Genomic DNA, 26,599 nt, shown 5'->3' with positions numbered 1-26,599 from the left:
TTCTTTGCAGATCTACTACCTAGACAGTCAGTCCCCATCCTACACTGATGCATGGAACTATGCTTTCCTAGCAGCAAGACTTTTGTTTCAGTTCTGTTAATCTCATGAGGCCTCTGGTATCAGTTGCTTGTCTCTGTATCTTCGAATGGCAGCCCTGCCCTCCAATGCACCAACCACTATCCAAATTGCTGTCATCCACAATCCTGCTAGGCATGTATTCAATCCCATTGTCCAAGTTGTTGGTGTAGATGTTAACAGTGTCATCCCAAGTATCAATCCCAGAGAAACACTATTTAGACTTTGAACTGTTGACTACCACTTTTTTTTCACCCACTGGAAGCTCTGGGTATTCTACCCTCATATTACTACATATGGTATAATATTATATACTGTTGTTGAATCACGAAAAGAAAAGACAGGAAGGAAGCAAACAAACAACTTATCAGCTATATGTATGTGAAAAAGCAGTATTTTAAAGGGTTAACTATATCTTTAAGAATTATAGTATGTTTTTTTTCAATCCCTGATTCACTAATAGGAATTTTCTGACATCTTTCTATCCTTATGCTTCTCCAGCTGATCTTCCTACATGGATAATCCATGCATCCCTAAATATATGGATTCCTTAAAATATGCATTTTGTTTAACAAGAGCTAAACTTTTGGAAAACTGCAACCTGTCAGATAGTTTAAGTAGCCAGTTAATCATTCCTGGTGTACATAATAGACAAGGCTATTTCCAACGCCACCTTCTCCTTCTAAAGGCATCTGCTACAAATTGTGAAACAAGCTCTATTGGACCATTTTCAGTTTCACTGCAAGAGAAGGAACTAAGTCTTCTTAGAAGGAAACATTAGAACCACTGCAAGTATCACTGCCTTAAACCAGATGCAAGACTCTTTATTCACACTACAGTACTTACCTACTAATTTACATTGCCTTGATGATCAGAAAAACAAAAAGAAAAAATAATTTCTTGTGAGTAAACAGAAAAAATAAGAACCTAATTTGATCAAGTTATAGGTATCTGGACATTGGAATCAGAGAGTAAGAACAGTCTTTCGGTTTTTATGTTTGTGCTACTGGGTTCAGACAGTCGTTCAGACAGTGCAGAGGAGAAAACTGAGAAAAAGATGCCTGAGGGATGGCTGAAACTGGGATTTGGCAGCTGTCAGAGGGGAAGAACTGAGGTCACCAGGAAAAGCTAAAAGGTTCAACAGATATAATCAAGTCAGAGATGCATATATGTCTGTATGTGTATTATGTCACCATCAAAAATTATTGTAGAATATGAGAATATGATAAATTCTACTGTGGCAGTTTATTTGTTAATTTCCAGTTAGAAAAACATTAAGAAACTTTGCCAAAGCAAACAAACTGTAAGTGCAAATAGACTTTTAAATTACATTAACATACTAGAAGAACATCTGGTACAAACACTGTCAACTTTCCACGCATTCTTAGATAAGTATTTGTGGTTAGTGTATCAGCTGCACTGGGCTTTTTCTTTTTATTTTTTTAATGAACTACGCTCACAGTTCATACAAAAAAAAAATCATGAATAAGTTCTCGCTATAAATTTCTCACCCCAAACACTGCTTTGCAGTGCATCCTCATGTTTAACTCCCTGATGTACAACTGTGTTGTTAGCTTTTGTGAAGATGGTAAGTAAACTGTTTCTGTACAAGCTACCAATTACTGCTTAGTCTTGACAAACCCTATAATCCACTGGTAAAATAGAGTTAAAAATTAAAATAAAATAATAACCTGATAAACAATCATGAGAAGTAAAAATATGAAGTACCTTTAGTAAAAATACCGAGCTACTACCAATGTTCAGCACAAATTGGGCTGGTGCCCACTGCGGAACAAAGATCTGGAGGAAGACAAACCATGTATCATCACATATTCCCAGACTGAATAGCCTACATAGTCTGTGGCACTACTATTAGAAGGACATAATCAGAACACCTGTTATACATTACTGAGATCAGCTGTATAGCCTTTACAATAACTCTGATGTAGCCTACATTCCAGTTGCTCACATAGACATTAAGATTGGCAGAGGTTTCTGTACCAATAAAACAGGTAGACCAAGAAAAATACATTAAATTATCTAAGGTTTTATTATAAAAAACTCAGTGATATTGTATCTTATGATAGTTTATGTCTATTTCTTACAAAAACACTGAAGTTGTTTTTAAAGAATGTTAATCCCAAAAGAGAAAGAATGTTAATCCCAAAAAAGGATGAAGATTTGATTTTGCTATAAATACTTTGAAAATCCTAATTTCATTCTGCTGCTGTTTTTTGGTGTCTATCAGACTGAGGTCAGGACATTCTCATGGTAAAATTCAAATTTTTACTTTTTGTCCTCATAGCACTGTTGGCCGGATCCCGCAAGGTCCCTACAGAATTAAAGTGATGCTCTGCTGAGTGATTTGTTGAGCCTGAAGTGTGAATCCCACAGTTCGTATGAACTACCTACACCTTTCTGCTGCCAGCTTCACTCTTACATGCCGGTGCACGTCAATCCCAACTTGCAATACCCTGAATATTACAGTCCTTGGCCTATTCTGAACTGAGCAAAAACACTGTGTTAAAATACATGACGATTCTCCAGTGTTCACAAAACTTCATATAGGACTGAAAAGACAACAATTTAATTGTCCAATTATTGTCAAGCAAATGACAAACAAAATCTACAGATGCATAACATAAGGGTAATAACCATTTAGCTACTGCTCCTCAAACATACAAAACTGATCAACATTACATCATCATAAAATTATAATTTAAAATAATTTTGGTTGACTATAAAGATTAAAAAAACACCTTTATTCCTTCCTTTTTTATTCTGGAAAATATATTCTATTCCTAAAACATACTGAAGTGATTTACTTCTGCTGGTGATCTTAAGAGCTTTATACCTGCCCATAAATAGTCTGAGGAAGTTCTGAAAACCCATCCAAAGAAAATTTTAATTTTGGAAAATTCACATTTAAGAAGATGCAAGATCCATATCTTCCATTAATAAATTTTCAAATGCAAATACATTGCTTATGCACTTATACATTCCTCTATGATGTATTCTTATGAAAAGGTTTTACAGGTTGTATCTTTTATATGGTATTTTAGAAATAAATAAATATTTAAATATAAACCACATTGACTGAAATAAAAGAAGAATATTTTTTTGATGTTTACTGGATCAAGCTCTGCAGAACAAAAACATTACCAAAAAGTCAAAGATTCTTAGCAAGATAAAACCAGGATAATGTTAAATATTGATACTCAGATGAAATATTGGTGGTAGTAGTAAGGCAAAATCTGGCAAAGGAAAATTAAAATTATTGCTGGTATTACCAGTTCCCCATACAGGTGTTTGCGGACTAGAGACAGAACTTAGCCATAAATGACGATAAGTAAGTGATCCTGTAGCAGAGGTGCAGCTTTTCATTACTGTTTCTTTATTCCTGTGGTCACTGGATTTTAAAAATAAAAATACTTGTTTTCCACCTTAAGGGAAAATAATGTCACTTGACTAAAAATTTCACTTGAGAAAAAAAAAACCAAAACAAACCAAAACCAAACAACAGGCAGTGGAAAGTTTTCCTTAATATTTAAACTCCTGACCAACGTTACTGGTTACACTAGATTTGAAGAGAAACGAAGAAATGAGCCTTTCCTTGGCTATGCTGACTGTTCCATACCACTAGGAGATCCAAGGGACTGGCAGTGCCTGCTTATTGCCCATTTGGAGCATGGGACTCTTCACTGGGTTACTACAGCAATTTTCAGTTCACATCCTTTTCTGAATTTAGTCTATGCCAACTCCAGGACCATAATACAGATTTGTTGCAAGGATATATCAGAGAAGATTCTCCAAATACAAAGGTGCAAAGCTTATTAAATTTCATCTTTGCAGGACTATGCATGATATGATACAATTATGACCATCAAGGTGTAAGACAGAATGGAAGAAAGTTTAAGAAACTAACTTTCTGCTTTCTCATTAAAGCCAGATATACACAGATGATAAAAACCCACTCTGCTATAACCACAAGATTAATACAGTAGTTATCTACCACGATTTCTTCCTGCAAATGAAACAAATCCCATATGAGCTTCTGAAGCAAAATACTATTTCTGAAATTTTCTGTAAAAAGGTACAAAGAGAAAACAAAGCACAATTCCATGGCCATTATACTAGGTGGGTTTGCAGACTCAAAGAAGTTTCAGGAAATTTACACATTGCTTAATCAGTTTGCACAACACAGTAATTTGGACTGGACAATATATTACACAAGAGGAGTCCTAGTAAGAAAGGGATATATACATTTTTTGCAACAGAAAAGGTGAGACACTTCATCAATTGTCAGAATGGTACTAGCTAGGCAAGAGGCACCGCACTAGGAAAAAAGCTTTTTATTCAAATTTTTGGTCCCCTTTTTCATGATACCTTACTGCCTCCTCTTCATAGTTTTAAACAGTATGTAACATTCTATTCAGTTTGTTATTAATTTGAAAAAAAGAAGAGTTCTTCAACCTTGCTGTACTTTTAAATGGTTAAGCAGTACCAAGAGCCTCAAGAGGGACTCCATTAAATAAGCATTTTAGGATTGACTTACCTATAAAAAAGTTTGAACTTGCTCACTTTAAACAAACAAATTTCAAATATCCTCAGATGTCTCTAAATTGTGTTTATATTCCAGGCAGATTATAAAAGTCTATGTGCGAAACAATTATTTGGTCTAACTATAACATACAACAAAAGTAGACTGTTCTTGAGATTCTCTGAAAGAATAATTTAACCGGCCTTATGATCAGAAAATGAAAGACTGATGTGGAGTAAGTTTTTGTTTTGTCCATAAGTTTTGAAAATATAAATTCAAAATGTTCATTTAAATTTTTTTTTTTTTAATTTACGCATTTTCTTTTGCACAGTCAGATGGGAGAGGAGGAGATTTTGTAACTGTATTCATTTCAGTAAACTGACATATACTCCACATGAAGTAATAAAGATTCCCTACCTTGATGGACTGACTGTAAGGTCCTATGCTAGCAGGTGCCCAGTGGGAAATGCTCTGTACATGCATGACCAGTTTTTCATCACGTAATACATCATCTGTTGCAATGTGTGCAAGGCAGTCAATGCAAAACAGTACTCCATCAGGTAACAGGGTTTCCACACATACTCTGAAAACACAAGACAATTATTTTTTTCAAATAGAAAGTTTACTTGCACCAAGTTTCAGCATTTACTTTCCATGGGGTTTTCGTTTGGATACTATGTTATAAAATTTTGTGAGGAACACAAAACTTTCAAAAGCTATGGTATCACAATAACCTGCTAGCATTTACACTGTTATCTCCTCTCCAGATAATGATCAGCTTCAGACTTCCCAGAAAGATAATTTCCATCACCAAGGAGAAACTAGTACTACAGCCAATGACTCATTTCCATTTGGTTATTTTTATGATGTGTATTATTTTATTAAGAATAGATAAGTTCTTTTATTAAAAAAGCCTTGACCACACAACCCTGGAAATGTCAGATAAGTTGTGCCAAGCAGCCTTCAGACTGAGTGTATCATTGTCATATTCTTATCTTCACACATTTTTCACTGAATCTCCTTCCAATGGTTGGCCTAGAGGTTCAGGTTTCTAAAAAGCAGCAGCTTGTTCCTTTATACCCTTCTCATCAAATCATACAATGGGTTGGGTTGGAAGGGACCTTAAAGATCATCTAGTTCCAACCCCCCTGTCACAGTCCAGCCTACCTTCCACTAGACCAGGTCGCTCAAAGCCCCATCCAACCCGGCCTTGAACACTGCCAGGGAGGGGGCAGCCACAGCTTCTCTGCGTAACCTGTGCCAGTGTCTCACCACCCTCACATTAAAAAATTTCTGCCTTGTATCTAATCTAAATCTACTCTCTTTCAGTTTAAAGCCATTACCCCACATCCTATCCCTACACTCCCTGATCAAGAGTCCCTCCCCATCTTTCCTGTAGCCCCCTTTAAGTACTGGAAGGCCACTATAAGGTCTCCCTGGAGCCTTCTCTTCTCCAGGCTGAACAACCCCAACTCTCTCAGCCTGTCCTCATAGGGGAGGTGCTCCAGCCCCTGATCATCTTCGTGGCCTCCTCTGGACCAGCTCGAGGAGGTCCATGTCCTTCCATGTTGGTCCATGTTGGGGGCCCCAGAGCTGGACACAGCACTGCAGGTGGAGTCTCATGAGAGCAGAGTAGAGGGTAAGAATCACCTCCCTCTATCTGCTTCTTTTGATGCATCCCAGAATACAGTTGGCTTTCTGGCCTGCAAGCACACATTACTGGCTCATAGTCAGTTTTCCATCCACTGCTACTCCCAAGTCCTTCTCCTCAGGGCTGCTCTCAATCCACTCATTGCCCAGCCTGTGTTTGTGTACAGGGTTGCCTCGTCCCATGTGCAGGACCTTGCACTTGGCCTTGTTGAACTTCATGAGGTTTGCACGGGCCCACCTCTCAAGCCTGTCAAGATCCCTCTGAATGATATCCCTTCTCTCCAGCGTGTCGACCACACCACACAGCCTGAACTTGCTGAGGGTGCACTCAATCCCACTGTCCATGTCTCCAACAAAGGTGTTAAACAGCAGTGGTCCCAACACTGAGCCCTGAGGAACACCACATGTTCTCACGTTATCATGCAATACTGAGCATATTTTTCTGTTATACTTCAAGTTGCATGACAGACACACACTTATGACAGGACTGAAAACCTACTTAAGTATTCATTTAAAAAGTTCACTTTTGTTTGCTCCAAGGGAGACTGAGTGCCTGGATAGACAGAGAGACAGAGGGTCTGTTGCATGTGACCAGTGAAAAAGCAGCGGTGGGGGGTGCGTGGGTGTAGGGGGAAATCAACATTTCAAAGCCTGAAAAATAATTATATTTGCAGTCCATGCATAAAAAAGTTATTTAGCTCCCAGCAGGAATCCAACAAAAAATTACTTGTTCTCTTTACATATCATATAACATAACCTTACAAAATTCTTCTCATCTTGCTTATTTCTTCCAAGAAAACTATTTTTCTCCCCTTCTCCTACACACAAATACAGTATTTTTTCCTCATTACCATCATCATAAGCATGGATGAATGGATTTTCTGCTTGGGCTGATAAATTTTCAAGACAATTTTGCAAATTTAGTGCAGATACACACCCTTGAGTCAATGCTCCCAGCATATTGCTTGTGAGAACTCCCACAACCAGGTCTCTGTGCATAATCCAATGATGCAGCCATGCAAACTGCTGTATAACCTTCTTCTGGACAAAATGCAACATAAATCTGTTTGTTCCATAAAAATAATCATAAAAATCCATTTTCCTGCAACTTCCTAATCTTCCTACCTGTTATTTTAGTGATGGAAGACTACATAGCTGGGTACGCAAATGTGGAGGCTTAAAAGATACAGCAGCATGAGAAATGAGGGAAGCTAAATCGGGAAAAGTTAAGTATTTATTCATAAAGAGAACTTAAGATACATAGGAGTGGAGATTGTGTAGTTTACAGATGGGACTAGATCCCTCCTCTGAAGGCACACGCAATCGACACTCCATCCCTCTGTGATTTAGTAATCCTGGCCTACAAGCAACATCTTGAAGAAGCCTCTTCTTGCTCTCTTTTAGTCTCTTTTGACACCCAGACAGTGTAGGAGAATGTGAATCTATGATGATACACATTACCTTAACAGTGTCTTTTAACTATTTGTCATGCTATACTTAAAATTCACAAGCCTACACTACACTTTGTATTCTGTAATAAGAGTATAAAATACAGTATTTTACATTAGAAAATTGCTAAACAGTTGTTTTTAAAAATATGAACATGACATGAGGTCTGACCTCACAGTTGACCCTGCTCTGAGCAGGGGATTGGACTAGATGACCTCCAGAGGTCCCTTCCAACCTGTATTAACCTATGATCCAAGCTGAATATTTTGAGCTACAGCAGTTCTGCATACTGAGCATAGTATCTCAGATGCTTAAGGAACATGAATTACTGTAATAAGAAATAAGCCCTTTTGACACAGGTAATAAATAATTTACAAATGTAAAATTAGTTTTAACACGCAACTTTTAAAAAGAACAAAAATGTCATGGACTAGGTGTTTGTTACCCAATCTCCAACGGAAAAAAACCCAACAAACGAACACACCCAAATAACACAGGAATCACATACTGCATACTTAGATCATCAATCTGTTTCATTGTCAGAGGCAGACTTGCATGGGATGTTGAAGATTCTGTACAACAGATATTGAAAATCTATGATTTGGTGACCCATGAATATGTAAGTGCAGGTAAGTTACCCACTAACAATCTGACAGAAACACAAGACATTAACAACTACATTGGATTGAGCCAAAGAACCATCTAGTACAGTATTCATATTCAACCACAGCCAAGTGCATATAAGCAGGGGAAGAAAATTAACAGAGTAAGTATATACTGATACTGTCTTGCAATAACTGCCAGTATCTCATAATGTGCATCTCAAGTCACCTCCTCAGCTAACAATTTTGCTTTTGTATTTAACAAAATAAACATAACAAAGTGAATGGAGATCAGTGGTACAAACTCTCACAGGTGGCCAGTAACTAGTGGTGTATCCCAGGAGTCTATACTGGGTCCAGTCCTGTTCAACATCTTCATTAATAATCTGGATGATGGGACAGTGTACCCATGGTAAATTTGCAGATGATACAAAACTAGGAGGAATGGCTGATATACCAGAGATTTGTGTTGCCATGCAGATGGAACTCGACAGTGTGTCCAGGTGGCCAAGAAAGCCAACAGCATCCTGGCTTGTATTAGAAATAGTGTGACCAGCAGAAGTAGGGAGGTGATGGTCCCCCTGTACTCCGCACTGGTGAGGCCACACCTTGAGTATTGTCTCCAGTTTTGGGCACCTCAATACGAGAGGGATATCGAGGTGCTGGAGTGAGTGCAGAGGAGGGCAACGAAGCTGGTGAAGGGCCTGGAGAACAAATCCTATCAGGAGCGATTGAGGGAGCTGGGACTGTTCAGTTTGAGGAAGAGAAGGCTGAGGGGAGACCTCATCACTCTCTACAGCTACCTGAAAGGACATTGTAGAGAGGCTGGTGCTGGTCTCTTCTCACCGGTAATTAGTGACAGAACAAGAGGGAATGGCTTTAAACTGCAACAGGGGAGGTTCAGACTGGACATTGGAACATCCCTGGATGTGTTTAAGGGTCATTTAGATGAGATGCTGGGGGATATGGTGTAGGGGAGAACTTTGTAGAGTAGGGCTGATGGTTGGACTTGATGATATCAAGGGTCTTTTCCAACCTGAATGATTCTATGATTCTATGACAGGCTGGAGAAACAGGCACACAGAAACTTCATGAAGTTCAACAAGGAGAAGTTGAAAGTCCTGCACCTGGGGAGGAACAAAACCATGGTCCAGTATATTCTGGGGGCCAACAGCTCAAAAGCAGCTTTGCAGAGAAGGACCAGGAGGTTCCTGATGGACACCAAGTTGAACATGAGCCAGGCATGTGCCCTTGTGGGGCTGATGATATCCTGGGCTGCATTCAGAGGACCGCTGCCAACATGTCAAGGGAGGCAAACAAAAAAGCAAATAAAATCCCACCAACATAAAAGAGTTGTCAGTTTAATCAAGTCTCAGAGAAGAACTGGGTCTTCCAAAAAATGTATTATTCTTCCATATAGGTGGGGCATTTGTAAACCTTATGGTATATATTAAGGCAAGAATTTCCAATCCTAGTGTTTTTGAGTTGAGCAGCCCTGATGTACTTACTCCAAAAGGCAGCAAAAGTCTACTTCTAAGTCTGTGAGGCACAAACATTTGGACAAAAGCTTCATAAATATGGTAACAATAACTCAGTAAATTACAGTGTATCATAAATATACTATAGCAGTAGTCTAATCCTACCTTGCTGGTGGACACAAATCAAATTCTGTCACATAAACTGAATTTATGACATTGAAATCTTTCATGCTCTTCATATACAGATGAACCAAAATAATATCCTTCAGTTTCAATCCCTCTGAAGTCATATTAGCTGCAGGATAAAAATAATATAGCTGTTAAAGACAGAATATTTTAAATGCGTGTAGAAAGACAGCATAGGCATCCTGGTTTTGTTCAGAAAAACCAACTGGTAATAACCTAACAGTTGTCTAAGCATGACTGAAGGCTTTGCAACATACTACCTTTTCCCTCATAATATCTATTTTTTTGTGAAATTCTTTCTCATGTTAGTTTTCCAAATACACAGAAACAGAATGCAAATAAATTTTATCAACCCTGAGCAGTGGTGAATTCTTGCCCCAAGAAAACATATCATGCATTAATGCATGCAGATATGTTACAGTCTGAATTCCTTGTAACTGTAAGTTTTATTATCTCGTATTTTTTTATTTTCAGTCTATGACAGCTAGTAATCTATAAAGGACTTTGAATCACAAAAGTACAGAACTGGAAGGGACAATAAGAGGTCCTTTAGTGCATCACCCTCTTCAAAGAAAAGATCAAATATTTATATGCTATTCCAGGGGGATGCTTGTCTAAGCTGTTTTTAAAAATCCTCACTGCAATAATAATCTCTGCATAAACAAAGAGTTATAATGGCAAGACAGACAATGGGAAACAGAAGTGGCCACAGGAGAAATGAAGGAAAGATGAGAGCAGAGGAAAGTTCAAGCAGACAGTTAAAGAAAAGATACTGGGAAGTCAAGATCATCTGCACGTGTATGCATAGAAGATTCCAGTCATAGCACTTAAGGAGAATCTATTACTCTTACACAGTCAATACTATAACAAGATATATGAATCAGCTCTGCAGTGTGGACCTTTTGTAACTCACGAGCAATAGAAACTAAATGAAGACAAAATCTTCTCTGAATATAGAACATATATAATAACACGGTCTCATGTGACCTAACTTAAATGAACTACATAAACGTCTTCTCAGAACTTTGGGGATCTTGTCTTGCAATGTTACAGTGTGTACCTGTATATACCCATATATATCTATATATTTGTTTTCCAGTACAAGAGTATAAAGACAATTTCTGTTGGCTGTTGCCTTAGTGAGAAACAAACACTTTTTGTGTAACACTTTTCTGTGCTTTTAAAGACAGTAGGAGTTGGCACACTTCCATAAAGGTTAGTTTGTTCACACCAATACTGAATTTTGCTCTGATTGTCTCAGCTTTATTTAGTCATACTGCCATTAGCGTTGGCAATCTGAAGAGGGGAATTCTCACTGATAGAAAAGGAAGTGTGTGCTAAGTGATATAAGAGATTATATAGCAATTGACATAGAACTCCTGTGAAGTCAAGATACATCTCCAGAAATACCAGCTGAGTAATTAGCACACAAGAATAATTCTGTCCAGAAATATCAACGTATTTGAATGCTGTCTGATAGCAATCACTAGGTCAATATCAGCTCTTATGTCATCAAACTTCCAGCCAGCATTTTAGTCAAGAAGTAAGAGTTTAGGCCCGCAGTTAAAAGTTCTGCAGCATTATATGGAATAATGGTGGGAAAAAAAACCACCACCAAACTGACTCCCCCTCCCAGGTCTAAATTTAAAATGCATAAGCCAACAAGTTAACTCTGATTTGTGGACACATAACAGTATTAGAACAAGTTGAAAGCAAAGAGATTTGGATAAATTCATAGTTTCTAGCTTTATTTTAAAAAATATTCTTAAAGTAAAAGTACAATCCCTTTTTCCTCTGCATGAATTAGAGGAATGATGGGAAACAATTTCTCCCTAGCTTGCAAGCAGAATAAAACTGAGTTCCCAAAGCACTCTATCTAGTAGAAATGCATAAATGATGAACTGGTTACCAACCCACCACTTGGGTTCTTGACAAGTTCTGTTTCCCAAGGAGAGGATTCTTACATGGAACATCTCCAGGATGTACAGGGAAACTATAGAGCCCTTCTGTTGAATTTCAAGCCATTTGCTGTTCCTAATAATTTATAAAATATGATTAGGTGACTCATCCTTACTTATGCAGAACTGCCCAAAAATAAATGACCCAAAAGGTAACATGGTCGAAGTACAGCTTAATTTTTTTAAACGGGTTATCCAGGATCCTTAGGCTGAGAGCCACAAAAGACAGTATCCAAACCGTCTACAAGAAGTAGCATTTTAGACTAAATTTTCATGTAATAATAATCTATGTAGTTCTCTTCAAGCCTTTGAAGCTTTGCTGTGGTACAGCTGCATCAGAGCTGCTTTATATATAAAGCACTGCAATTTTTGTCATCTTCCAATCACATCTAAAGAAAAGTTTATATTTATTTTCTTAAACTCTTTTGTTAAAGAGTAAGGTACTGTATTCCCTTCTGTTCTTGGCTTCACGAGAGAATTCCACCTACTTTACAGAGCAACCATGTTTCATAACATCTAGTACTAAATTCCCATTTCTGAATCCTTTTGGTAGCACTTATCCTCTTTAGACGTGATTAAATCAGTTAACCCAGCAGAGGTTAAAAGGACTGTGCTTATTTCATTCACACTGTACTGAGCACTGAACTGCTGTATAGATCACAAGTACGAGTTCAGAAAAAGCCTCGTGCATATTTGCAGATGAGTTGTCAGAAAAAAATTGTTTCTTTTGCCATGACAGAACCATAATTCATTCAGTCTCCCACACCCACTTCCAAAAACAGAAAAAGGAGAGGAAATGTGAGACCTGACATTTTCTACCAAGGATCAGAAAATTACCTTTTTTTTTTTTACTGTAATACAGCTAATGCAAGTAATTTGCTGAAAGTAACCAGCCACTGTACTAGTCAGAGACACAATCTTTTCTGACAGATGCTAAGGCAAAAATATATCATGTTTGTACTGGCGGATTTCCATTCAAATGTAATGAGAACAAAATAAAACATTACACAACCCTTTTGCTTCAATTTACAGATTATGCCCAGAAGATTTACACTAAATACTATTGTCTTTTATTAAAAGTTTGGTCACATCCACCTTGATGATTTCCAAGCAATCAAAAACTAGCTTAATGACCTTCTACAAAGTACAACGTCTTTGCTTCTGAAAAAAAGTCTAGGGTTTCTTTATCATCCTATATTTAATCATGAATACTCAGCTGCACATGCAAAAAATAAGATTTTTATAGGACAACACCTCAGACAAATTCATGGACATGAGCCTACCCATTTAGACACTAAAATTATTTCCATTTTTATGAATGAAAAGAAGCCGGTATAAACATACTTTACTTAAAATTTAGAATTTAAAAAAACCTCCAAAACCCAAAAATGTGAACACTTTATTTTATATGCCAGTATCTTGTAAGAGGGGGATAGTAAGGAACCTGGATTTCATGATTCCCAAGATAGCAATTTCTTCTTTACATTAAGAACATAAATGAGATTTACTACTAGTGACCTAATCTTAGATGCCCAAACGTGCAACAGCTTTCTTGAAAACTTAATTTAAAATTATGGTAGCTACAAAAGTGCTTCAGCAAGTAGACAACATCCATAGCACACATGCACACTCACACACAGAGTATATATTGCAAGAAAGCTATAAAGCAAGTTATAAAGTGAGTAAGTACTGTGTAGTGTTGTTACAGTGATATGAACAATACTCTGGCTTTCTAGAGTCTTCAAAAGTCAGTCAAATTATGATGTGTTCAATATTAAAGCTGGCAGTCTTGATATCAATGACTCTAATCAAATGCAAAATAAGATGGCAAACTGACAACGACAACATTTAAAGTTATAATACCATATGACAATACAGATTCTTACTTAATACCACATTAAAAACAGTGTAGTTAACAGCAGATAATGCATTAACTGAAGAAAGCACCTTGGAGAGAAGAAAATGCTTCCCTTGCTGCCTCTTGAGCACTTCTGCCTTTTGATGGAAGGAAGTGTGCAGCAATACCTGAAAACCATTGGTATCCACTCAGGGATTTTCCTGAACTTCCAAACATCTTAGCTATGGGAAATGAAGAACAGCACTATGATTATAATAATGAAAGATTTCAGATTAACCTAGAATATATTTTAAATTGTTTAAGTAAGAAGAACGTCTACAGAAAAAAAAATGAAATCACAAACTGTGAAAACATCTTCAAAAATTATTTACAGACAAACAGATATAAAACAAAAACTTAAAAGTAAGTGTGCTGGTAACAAAGCTTCCAAATGCTACTTGACAAATCCTTCTTCAACACTGCCTTCAGAAAATATGTCTGCAAGTACTATTTAGCTGAGAATTTCAGTACTTTCCTCATTTCCATTTTTGCCAACCTTTAATAATTTCTCTACCTGTTTTGATACAGACTTGGCACAAGACGTGACACTGAAAAGGTAAAATTTTCAAAAGTATCTAAGTGACACAGGAACAGATTTTCAAATTTATATGCCAAATTTTAATGGAAGTTAGGTGTTTAACCTGGTTCTGATCATCTTAGATAATGCATAGTGTGTTTAGACATTTTCTAACATCCCACGAGGCACTTACCCATATTCGAGAGCCTAAACACCATTCACTATCAAACATTGTTATGCTATGAAACTTAGTTTTCAGAAAAAGTTTACTAATCTTTGGTGACGCTGTGGTATTTCAATGAGGTACCAATCTATGAAGTCAGGCTTCTCTTGCATTAATCACCTCATGTTTGAGGCAGTGCTAATATCAGCCATACGATTAGTTACTGCAGCTCACCTAAGAGGCACTAACTTGCTAGGCTGCTAAACTTGACCATGCATGTCACCCTGAGGTTGCCTAGGTGGGGACAGACTCATACACTACAAGCAAGTTGAACGGTTGCATTTTGTACTCCATTTTAGAGTTTGTTTTTCTATCTTCAACTTAAAAATCGCAGAGTAGGGGTACAGGTGTGGTTAGACTTCAATCCCTCCACTCAAATGAATGATTCTATTACAATAATTTCATTCAGGCAAACAGAACATATTAATGTGTGCTTTCTGAAAGAAAGAAAGAAAAAAATGGGTTATGCTCCTTCTGTAAAATAACTTGAAATGCTTCATTACTACAGATCTATTGATTCCTATCAGAAAACTGCATTGTAGTAGGATCTCCTTTTTTCAGACTGGTTATTGAAGGTCATGCATTCTCTTCAGGAGTGTTCTTACAGTAATTAACAGGGTACTCCACCACAGAAATATTCAATATTATTTTTTTAATGAAAGCTGTGCAAGACTCACTGAAATCCAAAGAATTATGTTTCAAAGATTTCCAGATGACTCCAATGTTTTGCTCTGGTTCATCCTCTTCTGATGAAGGGAAGATATCATCATCGTTGCAGCTTACCTCACAAGAACAGCTATTGACCATAAACATACCTGAAGATTCACCCTGCTTGAGACAAACATTATAAAATAAGCAAGTAAACAGCATACAACGCAGTATGAAATCAGCAAATTTTATCATTCAGATTTTGGGTTTCAATTACAAAAAATACTGTAGCTTAATGGGTACATAAACTTAGAACAATTCATGGAAGAACAGCATTAGGATTTCCCACTATTCAGACTGCAGAAACTGGCAGAATACAATGTGCTCCTGTTGACATATCATATGGATTAAAAATGCAGACTTAGTAGTAAATAAGGACAACCAATGTGAAAAATAATGGGACTCAAGATGAAAGACAGAAAGAATACTATGATGAAGAAATGCTATTCCACAGTTATATACAGGACAACTATGTTTTCCAAAAATAGTATAAATTAAGTGAAAACATGAACAAAAGTACAAAAGCAACAATTTGATAATTAACACTGTCACTAAACACTTGAAACAGAGCAAAAGACTAACAAGAAAGTTTTAAAATTTTGTGCAGTCCATGTAAAAAATATAAAAATATCTCTATTCATCTCACAAAGACTATCCCTTCCATCAAACTCACCATGCTTTGGGATGCTCATAATTTTGAGATACAGAAAAGAGCATTTCCCACAATTTATACATTGAAGTAATTTCTTGACAAGGAAGGAAAATAATTCACTGTACCTTCTCTTATTCCCAAGTGCTTTCCTAGGCCTAGGAAGAGAGAATTACGCAGTGCACCTTTTAAAGCAAAATGCACAGGCAGAGCACATATTGACCAGTCTTCCAAAATTCTGTGCTCATTGTATTTTCAACAAGTCACATTATTACAGCATACATACTTTTTTTTTTTTTTTTTTTTTTTAAATTTTAGAACAATCAGAATCCCTACTCTCTTCCATCTGATTTTCCAAGGCAGCCTAATCTGCACAGCATGTTGACTTTGGGATCACTAGTTTGGCTAATACTGCTTGTCTTCATCTAAAACCAATATGAATTATGTCAGAATTTATCCATTAACCTTAACCAAACATCACTGCATGCTGTAACTCCAGATTCTATCAATTACTTTTCTGCTCAAAGGTATCAAATTTCACATAATGTCTAAACTATGCATTTTATTACAGGCTTCTTAAATATTAAATTCACAAAAATGATGATAAAGCCAAATAAAGCAAGATTAAAAGTTGACAAAATACAAAGCCTTTGACAATCCTTAAATATGGATCAGAAACTGCTGAATATTCTTTCAGCTCACAAATTAGTGTACTATCTATAGAATCTTGATGCAAAATGTCTATGAGATAGAATATTAATGTTATACAGTGAAGCACTCATAAGGTCACCTGAAGTTTGACCCTCTGCATTCTTTGCTTTTTAACAATTAGATCTCATCAAGCTGTCAAACAAAATGGAATATAGTAAAAATTACTAATCCAATTTGAATATAGAATTTTTTTTAAAAAAGTAATTTTATGATTTTTTTTCTTTTCTTTGGAAAAGAAAACGTTGCAATTTCAAAAGTTTTGTCTGGATATTACAAAAAAAAAAAAAGTGAGAAAAAAGGCAGAAAACTAGTATGCATCAGAGGTCTGCAATGAGAACTCACCATTTACATCAATATTTGACTTTACTGGAGAGAAAAAGGATCCAGTTAAGCTAGAGCAGTGTATTTGGAAATTCTCAGGAATGGCTAAATTACAAAAAGGTCATTACCTATGAGAGGAAACTCAGCTCTGCTGCCTCTAAAAGGGCTCAAGGGGAGTTTTATAAGCACTGCAAACGCTAAAGCTATGCTCTAAGAGGGGCTGATGTTCTTTGATTGGACCTCATTTTATTCCTCCAAGAAAGGCATGAAAGTCAAGGCAATGATCTACTTTATGTGAATCAATTGCACATGAGAGGTTAAAAGAAGTCAACTAAATGTAGCATAATGGTGCAGAGATGAAAACTGCAATTTAGCACAACCATGACATGCATTCAAACATTACAATATACAAGCATCCAACAGTATCTATACTATTTCCCGCTCATCAAATTACACCTTTGACTACTGCTGTTGGTTGATATATTTTGCCGTTACCCAGAGGGCTGCCTGATAGCCCCTAACCCTTTAGGTATGACTTAGAAAATAAAGAAGCAGGAACACAAATCTGTAATTGAAATAGATCTTAAACTGGATTATGCTGCAAGAACTAAGACAATTCAATTTTTTCTATTTTTCTTAAAGTTTCTATTTTTTATACATGAGATGTTGCTTTATAGAAATATACACTGTATAGTGGCATGAAATGCTAAAAGTGCTAACATTTCCTTCTTCCAAATTGTTTTTATTAAAGTAGTTGCTTTCACTGTCTAATCTGTAACATCCATCCTATAACAATCAATTTGCATTGCAGCATGGGCATTCACTGACTACTAGTGTAACATATACAGAGTTTGCACTTCTTGGTCCTACCCCCTGAGTAAGCATGAACAGACATGGTGATATGAATGATACTATCACAGTGTTGCTTTGGGTTTTGTTTTTACATCACCTGGATTTTAACTTCAATATGGTATAAAAATCCATCACTAGACAGAAAATATGTTAAGTGGAAAGGGAAAAGTTCCAGCTTGCCAGTATGACAGCCACTTTGTTTTTTTGCTGTTGTTAAGCTTTACATCGTTACCTAGAGCTACAGGATCTTTTGTAGGTACTATTAGAGACCTGTAACTTCTCTCCATTCCCTAACCTGGAGGACTGAATTTATACACTCTGCAAGTGAACATGAAAAGAGCACCTATTCCATTTTTATGCCATCTGTGAAAATTGTTCCTTCAACTATGTTTCTAAACATGTTTTCTGCAAAATGTGCTTCATAAAAAATTCATAGGGATGTAGTGAGACTCACAGACTGTATCACAACTGGTTTGGTGTAACCTACAGAACTCCCCTGTAGCTTTGTAATCTGTTAATATTACAAATATCCCAAATTGATGCCTCATGAAATTTTCCTGTCATCCACAGTCACATACCTTTTTCCTAAATATGTTAATATTTTATAAATTGTTAAGCTTATATCAATACTGCGTCACAGATATAAATAAAATTATACATCTGTGTTTACACACATACATAAACAGCTGGTCAGTTGCAAAAGTTTTGGAAATTACTAAGAAATACTAGAAATTCTACAATGTCTCTTACATACACCAAAGACCATAAAAATAATTACAGACTACTGTTATTTCAATGCCTATGATACATCACAATGATTCATTCAAGGCTGACTCCCACAATGCTCCAAAAACATAGGTAATCAATCACTTTCCACAGCAGCACAGGTGCACGCTACAGCAGAAGTATTAGGTGTAGAACCTGGCACTAGAAGAACAACAGGCTCAATGCCAGTCTAAGCAGAGCTGCCAGACTCTGTTTAGCAGCTATATTCAAATCTCATACAAATGTTGGTCTTCCATTCCTGTCGAGAAAGTAATCTAAGAATTTAAAACTTAAAGTTATAGACTGCCATAAACAGACTAACTTTCCCTGAATAATATTCTCATCACTTTAAAAACAAAAAATCAAGCGTGTTATAATGACATTTTAATTAAATCTTACAGAACCTATTTTATCACATAACATTTTCATGTTATTTCACAGAAGCAATATATTTTCCCATTTGTTACACTGTTTCTCCCACACCCACTGTACATTGTGATACCAACCTAATTTTGGATCAGAGCCTGCATGCATGCATATGCTTAACTATATTCACATAACTCATGTCATTGATGCAAGTGCGCTCAGAATGAAGTTAAGCAAATGCATGAGTGTTCCAAGATCCAAATTCTCCTGTTGAAAAAGCCTTGGAGCTAGGACTTTGACTGATATAGCTGAAATTCCATGCAGTGGTCTTTTATGAAAACAACAGATTGCCTTCTTAAAAAGCTTACATTCTCCACTACAGAAACTGGTATAAAAACCTATCACAACACAGTTCCAAAACTGATCGTCCTCCCACTGAGCAGCAATGAGAATACAGTGGGGCAGAGAGCTCAGAAGACATAAGGAAAGACTATGACAATCTCTTTATTCTTTGTAGCATACCTTGATAACAGATACCTTGAAATAAATATGATGAGAGACCACATACATCTCCTTGCAGTACGTCAAGTACAATACACAGACACGTAGGAAAGAAAATCCTTTACTCTGAAAGACTTTCAATTAAAGTCTCTTCATTATGAAAAAAGAACAAAAAATTCTCTTTTCTCAGAGAACTGGACTGAATCTGCAAGCAAATGGAGTAGGAAAGAAAACCCTTTATTTATAAATTTAGCATTTGAAATAAATCAGTGTACAAAAGAAATTTTGCAGTATTTGTTACAAAGTTTTGAAAACATAACTACAAGGGTTATCTATATTCTTATGATGCAGAAAGGAAACTAAAGGTTACCTAGAAATATAATTCACTATCAGAAGTATGTTCACGTCAACAGAAGCTCCAATAGCTTTAATTTCTGTTTCTGCTTATTCAGACGCCAACACAACTTAACAGAGTAACAGAATAGTATAATATGGGGAAAATAAAAATATTTTGCAAGTTCATTGTGCCATCAAAGTGAAAAAAAATTTTCACAGTTGTTTTTTTCCTAACTGAAAATATTCAAAATTAAATTTGTATTGAATACAAAAGACAATACATTTGATTTAAAGATTCTGGAGTATGCTTCAGAAATTGCCTCCCCCTCAACAAAAAACATTCTATACTTTAAATGTACAAAGTGACAGACTTATTAGTAAAGTAAAATATTGATGAAGCTAGCTATGTGTATATACAGCACAGTGGTGACCTTGTTTTTCACCATGAAGTAAATGAGGCATTCCTGAATTTTAAGCATTAGTGTTCTATCAGCATTATTATTTAGTCTTAATGTTTTTGCAAATGTCTACAAAAAGTTATCTCAAGCCGTGTTTATCGAACTTTTAATAATGTTTTAATAATAAAAATCTTATATTTATTTATCTCTTTAGCCTCTTCTGTATCACTAGTAATGAAAGAAAAGAGGGTGTGTTAAAAAAAAGCTTCAATTATTATGCAAAAACACATCTTGAAGTTGCACAGTAATGTATTAAACCAGAACAGTGAGTAAAATGTTATTTTCCCCCAGGCACAAGGGCTCATTTTGCTGCCAGAAACAATCTAAAACAAATTTCTACGCAGGCTTTGTAGTTAAACATGAAGAGATTTAGCTGAAGAAAATGCATTATAGAGGAGGAAAGACAGCAGAGACTAAGGTACGCTAGCTATAATTGCATAATGATTATAAAAGTAAATTCAAGGAATGTAAAATTAGCACCTGTGGCACATAACAAAGATAAAATGAATATACAATAAAAGTTAAAAATATGTATATCTCTCAGTTGAAATGATAACAAAACTGATGTCATAATACTTATTAGAATTACACATTCACTGTGCAGTCTATTAATGGTTTCTACAAAGTGCTTACACAAGTTGCCACTTTTACACACTGTTCATAATGGAGTATTTTTTTCCCAGTTTTCAGTAATCCCTTGAAAGCCTGAAACTAAAATTAGTTCTTCTAAAGAATTTTTTCCCTGCAGTGATTTGTTATTGTAGGATTGGCTTTTAAGCGCTGAATTACTAACTGATACTTAAATTTTTTTGTAGGGCTTGTAAGCACCGAATAGTGAGAAAAAGTACAGTACTACAGACATATCAATCTTGAAGGCATCTCTATCTTTATGCAGTTAAACCATGCTAACTTAGTAACAAGTTATGCTCTGAAAGAATGGTTGTCCATATTCATAACTTCTTGAAAACCTAGCTTATTTTACCGTGACATTAAATAATCTATAGTCAAAAGATTATAATGCTATTCCTTATGAGACAACCATTGTAGAAGATAGACTATTTTCCTTTTAACTGTACAAGACATTGGTTTATATACCAAAATCCAGGGCAAGCCTCTGTAAACCCTTACCCCTTTGAAAGTGTGACAGCTTTGTCTACAATGGATTTGAAATATGATTTACTACAACACTGCTTGAAACTGTGAGGCTTTAACCAAATCTAAAACATCTACATAAGGGGGAAAGAGCTTCTGAACAGATAAAAGTAAAATCTTGATTCTTACATAAAATGTTATGCATTTTAATATGATTTTTTGCCTGATTTATGTAAAGCTTTGTGTTTTTCATTTTCCCTAGCCTGTCATACTGTAGTGATGTATGGTGCATTTTAGCATCGAGTTTGCCATGAGCAATAAAGTCAGTGCCCCCAAAGAAAAATTAATATATTATCACTCTTCCCCACCATGCCCTGCTTCCAAATTTTCCTTTACTCAGCCTATTTGGTTTTGCTTCACATAGTTAGTTGACATCCTTTTCACAGTCTCCCACACAAATATTTAATGTTTTATTTTTGAAAGAAATCCCAAACTAGAAATTGACAAGATGAAATACAATTTACTTTCCAAGGCAAGAATGAGGCCATCATGGAAGAAAACTGCACAGGTATTTTATCTGTTTGAACAATAAAATTAAAAAAGAGGGGGGAAAAGAACACATGATCTATTGAAAGAAATTCAGGAAATGTAGTCACTCAAGAGACATGAAATGTAAAATACCAATATAATAATGTTCTATAACAATCCCTGCACCTAGAAGAGGTTCAGTGATCTTCAAAGTGAGGAAAGAATTAGGAAGAAAAAGATGGCTGGAAAAGCAGTAGGAAAATCATGAGGCACTCACTTCAACAAAATACTAGCACTTATAGATGTTCAGGTGGAAAAAAAATTCATTTTACCCATAAAATAATGAAAATAAAAATAGAAAAGTGATGACCAATACTAAGAAAAATAACTTGTTTTGAAAGATAAGATAGCTCTGCTTACATAAAAGTCTAGAGTTCCTATTCTTGTTCTGCTGTTTCTATGGAATCATAAACTAAGAGAATGAATCCCAGGGAACTACTAATGATTCCTTTAAGATCTTTGACCAGGATAACCTCCTCTACATCATTTGAAGTCATTCATTAGATGTATCTTTCAAATGGAAAACATAAACCAAAAAACAGTGTTTAAAACTTGAGCACTTGTGGGTCAGCAAGTTTTTAAATCATCCTCTTTACCTCAAAAACAGCAAAAAGAGATGCCACCTCCCAACAAATCAACACTGTTCATACAGTTTCCTAACACAGATGTGTTCCACAGTGTGGCTAGCTGTACTACACAGGTTACACACGTGCTTGACTCAACCATGCTAGCTGAGCACTTTGAGGTTTCAAGATGAAAAATGCTACACAAATATACTACCTCCATTCATTCATTTGACACAAGGAAGCATTTGTGTTGAGTTTCTCCTTATGGTAAGTTCTGAAATTCAACTAAATATGTTCATTGTTATTTGAAAGTACACCCACATGAGAATATGTAGGTTCACTCCAAACTCTAACAAAGCAACATAAAAATAGAAAGCATGCATATAGCTTTAAAGGAAGATGACATTTACAATCTACTTGCCTTATTCTCCAGGTGTAATTTTAAAAAATGAAGGTAGGCCACAGGTGCAAATGCATCAGCCGAATGCACAACCACCTTGGCTGAATCTCTGAAATACAAAATTCTTAGCATCAAATACTAGTAGATAATTTTACATATAGACAACATTCAGTCGCTATATAACACAGACTCCAAGTTAACTCATTGAAAATCTATTTTCTCATTTAGTTTTCATATGAATTAAGAAAAAAGAGTTTGCTATATAAAAGTGTACTGTTCAACAACACACTATCTTCAATATTTTTCAATTTTCAAAAGGAATAAACTATAATTCCTGTGTGAGCCGGCACAGGCTCACAACCTGAGAACATAGGAACAACCACAAAACCACTGCTGAAACGCAGAGTAAATTTATTTTCCATTACCTTGCCAACTGGGGGATCCCTGAAGCAGCACCCAAACAGAGGCACACAAGTGGGGACACAGACACCGTGGAGCTTGGTCCATGCTAGAGGATCACTGAGCCTGCTGTTTTTGCCTGTATTTCAGGGATTCGCGCAGGTGTAATTTACCATTGTGCTTTGATCTTTCCCACAGCAAGGCAGGAATCTCAAGCATGTTCGATAGGGTGCCTCTAAGTCTATCACAGGCCTAAGTTATCTAAACACAGATGTTCTACTTGTCCAACACACAAGGCCAAACAACAATTAGTATGATATATGTGTTTTTCGACACCGCAGCTGCAAGTCACTTGAGCGTGTTTACAATCCTCCTTGCCAATCTTCCGTTATTTTCCCACACTTCCAGACCAGTATTGAGAGATTCAGTTAGCTGTCATCTATGAAAGCATAAATGACATTATGTTGTACATTATAGAGACTAATATGTAAAGCAATCTTTTAATTTCATCAACAAGAGATTTTTTAGAAGTCCATTCTTCTTGATTAATGCTCCATGGTTTAGTTCTTGAAGTATTAACAACACACAATATTTCACACTAAGAAACTGAATGATTCGACCATCTTGCATCTGCTATTGAAGACTACTAGACACAACTTTTTAATGCCAAATGTGTTGGTAACAATGATAAACTTCCTGTGTGCTGATTCAAATTAGTTAATTTTAGTTTTTCATTTTTACAGACACAATCTGTCACATTTTGATTCACAAGAGGCAATATCTGTTACATCCATCTGCATGGTTTTACTACTTAAGAAAAAGGTAGCTCTAGGAAACAAACATCAGAAGGTGAGAAACTCAAAGAAAACGTTAAGAGAAACTCGGATGCAGTACACGAAAATCTGAAAATTGTTACAAGTAAGGCTGAGGACACACCGATAATTTTATTGAATCACAGAATCACAGAATTGTATAGGTTGGAAAAGACCTTGAAGATCATCTAGTCCAACCGTTAACCTAGCATTGGCAGTTCCCAACTACACCATATCCCTCAGCGCTATGTCGACCCTACTCTTAAACACTTCCAGGTATGGGGACTCCACCACCTCCCTGGGCAGCCCATTCCAATGCCTAAGAACCCGTTTGTAAAGAAATACTTCCTAATATCCAGTCTGAACCTTCCCTGGCGCAACTTGAGGCCATTATCTCTTGTTCTATCACTTATTACTTGGTTCAAGAGGCTCATCCCCAGCTCTCTGCAACCTCCTTTCAGGTAGTTGTAGAGGGTAATGAGTTCCCCCCTCAGCCTCCTCTTCTCCAGACTAAACAACCCCAGTTCCCTCAGCCGCTCCTCGTACGACATGTGCTCCAGACCCTTCACCAGCTTCGTTGCCCTTCTCTGGACACGCTCGAGTAATTCAATGTCCTTTTTGTAGTGAGGGGCCCAAAACTGAACACAGTCATCGAGGTGCGGCCTCACCAGTGCTGAGTACAGGGGCAAGATCACTTCCCTGTCCCTGCTGGCCACACTCTTTCTGATACAAGCCAGGATACCATTGCCCTTCTTGGCCACCTGGGCACACTGCTGGCTCATGTTCAGCCAGCTGTCAATCAACACCCCCAGGTCCCTCTCTGACTGGCAGCTCTCCAGCCACTCCTCCCCAAGCCTGTAGCGCTGCTGGGGGTTGTTGTGGTCGAAGTGCAGCACCCGGCATTTGGCCTTATTGAAACTCCTACAGTTGACCTTAGCCCATCGCTCCAGCCTGTCCAGGTCTCTCTGCAGAGCCTCCCTACCCTCGAGCAGATCAACACTCCCACCCAACTTGGTGTCATCTGCAAACTTACTGAGGGTGCACTCGATTCCCTCGTCCAGATCATCAATGGAGATGTTAAACAGGAGTGGCCCCAAAACTGAGCCCTGGGGGACACCACTCGTGACCGGCCGCCAACTGGATTTAACTCCATTCACCACAACTCTCTGGGCCCGGCCATCCAGCCAGTTTTTTACCCAGCAAAGCATGTGCCCATCCAATTCTCGAGCTGTCAGTTTTGCCAGGAGAATGCTGTGGGAAACGGTGTCAAAGGCCTTACTGAAGTCGAGGTAAACTACATCCACAGCCTTTCCCTCATCCAATAAGCAGGTCACCCTGTCGTAGAAGGAGATCAGGTTTGTCAAGCAGGACCTGCCTTTCATAAACCCATGCTGACTGGGACTGATCATCTGGTTGGCTCGCATGTGTTGTGTGATGGTACTCTGGATGGTACTCGAGCTGACAGGCCTGTAATTTCCCGGATCATCCTTTCGACCCTTCTTATATATGGGCGTCACATTGGCCAGTTTCCAATCTGTCGGGACCTCCCTGGTCAGCCAGGACTGCTGGTAAATGATGGAAAGCGGCTTGGCAAGCACCCCGACCAGCTCCTTCAGCACCCTCGGGTGTATCCCATCAGGTCCCATAGACTTGTGTGTGTCTACGTGATGCAGTAGGTCACTGACTGTCTCCTGGATTGCGGGGGGGTCGTTCTCCCAGTCTCTGTCTTCTGGCTGAGGAGGCTGGATTCCCTCAGTACAACTAGTTTTGTTATTAAAGACTGAGGCAAAGAAGGCATTAAGGACCTCAGCCTTCTCCTCATCACTTGTTACCATGTTTCCTCCCACATCCAGCAGGGGATGAATACTCTCCCTGGTCTTTCTTTTGCTGTTGACATACTTATAGAAACATTTCTTGTTATCCTTGGTTGCCAAAGCCAGGGTAATTTCCAGCTGGGCTTTAGACCTCCTGATTTCTGCCCTGCATAGCCTCACAGCCTCTTTGTAATCACTGTGAGTGGCTATCCCCTTCTTACAAAGGCCATAAACTTTCCTTTTCTCCCTGAGTTGCAACCAAAGCTCCCTGTTCAGCCAAGGGGGGTCTTCTCTGTTGCTGGGTTCTCTTACAGCACCTGGGGACTGCCTGCTCCTGAGCCATTAACACTTCCTTCTTAAAGAGTGCCCAGCATTCCTGGACCCCTATATCTTTCAGGATCGTCTCCCAAGGTATCCTTTCAAGCAGGTGCCTAAACAAGACAAAGTCAGTCCTTTTGAAGTCCAGGATGTCAGTTCTGCCTAGCCCTCTCCTGGCCTCTCTAAGAATAGAGAACTCTATTATTTCATGATCACTGTGCCCTAGTCGTCCTCCAACCTCCACATCATCCACCAGTCCTTCTCTGTTCACAAAGAGGAGGTCCAGCAGGGCATCTTCTCTGGTTGGTTCTCCCACCAGTTGCATCAGGAAGTTGTCTCCCACACATTCCAGGAGTCTCCGGGACTGG

General features: G+C 37.4%; 1 protein-coding gene across 2 annotated transcripts in view; it reads right to left on the bottom strand.

Moving 5' to 3' along the window:
• DPH6 (diphthamine biosynthesis 6) overlaps window positions 1–26,599 on the bottom strand; it is a 217,788-nt gene that overhangs the window by 110,440 nt on the left and 80,749 nt on the right. For both annotated transcript variants that reach the window (XM_074868193.1, XM_074868194.1), the window contains 5 exons: window positions 22,910–22,997; window positions 15,253–15,403; window positions 13,886–14,017; window positions 9,960–10,089; window positions 5,033–5,198 (listed from right to left, as the gene is read on the bottom strand). In XM_074868193.1, the coding sequence (XP_074724294.1) occupies window positions 5,033–5,198; window positions 9,960–10,089; window positions 13,886–14,017; window positions 15,253–15,403; window positions 22,910–22,997 (667 nt within the window). The remainder of the gene's footprint in view (window positions 1–5,032; window positions 5,199–9,959; window positions 10,090–13,885; window positions 14,018–15,252; window positions 15,404–22,909; window positions 22,998–26,599) is intronic.

Source organism: Strix uralensis, chromosome 4, assembly GCF_047716275.1.
Source record: "Strix uralensis isolate ZFMK-TIS-50842 chromosome 4, bStrUra1, whole genome shotgun sequence".
Lineage (NCBI taxonomy): Eukaryota > Metazoa > Chordata > Aves > Strigiformes > Strigidae > Strix > Strix uralensis.
The sequence above is the reverse complement of the archived record's forward strand: the minus strand, read 5'-3'. Positions and strand labels throughout refer to the sequence as shown.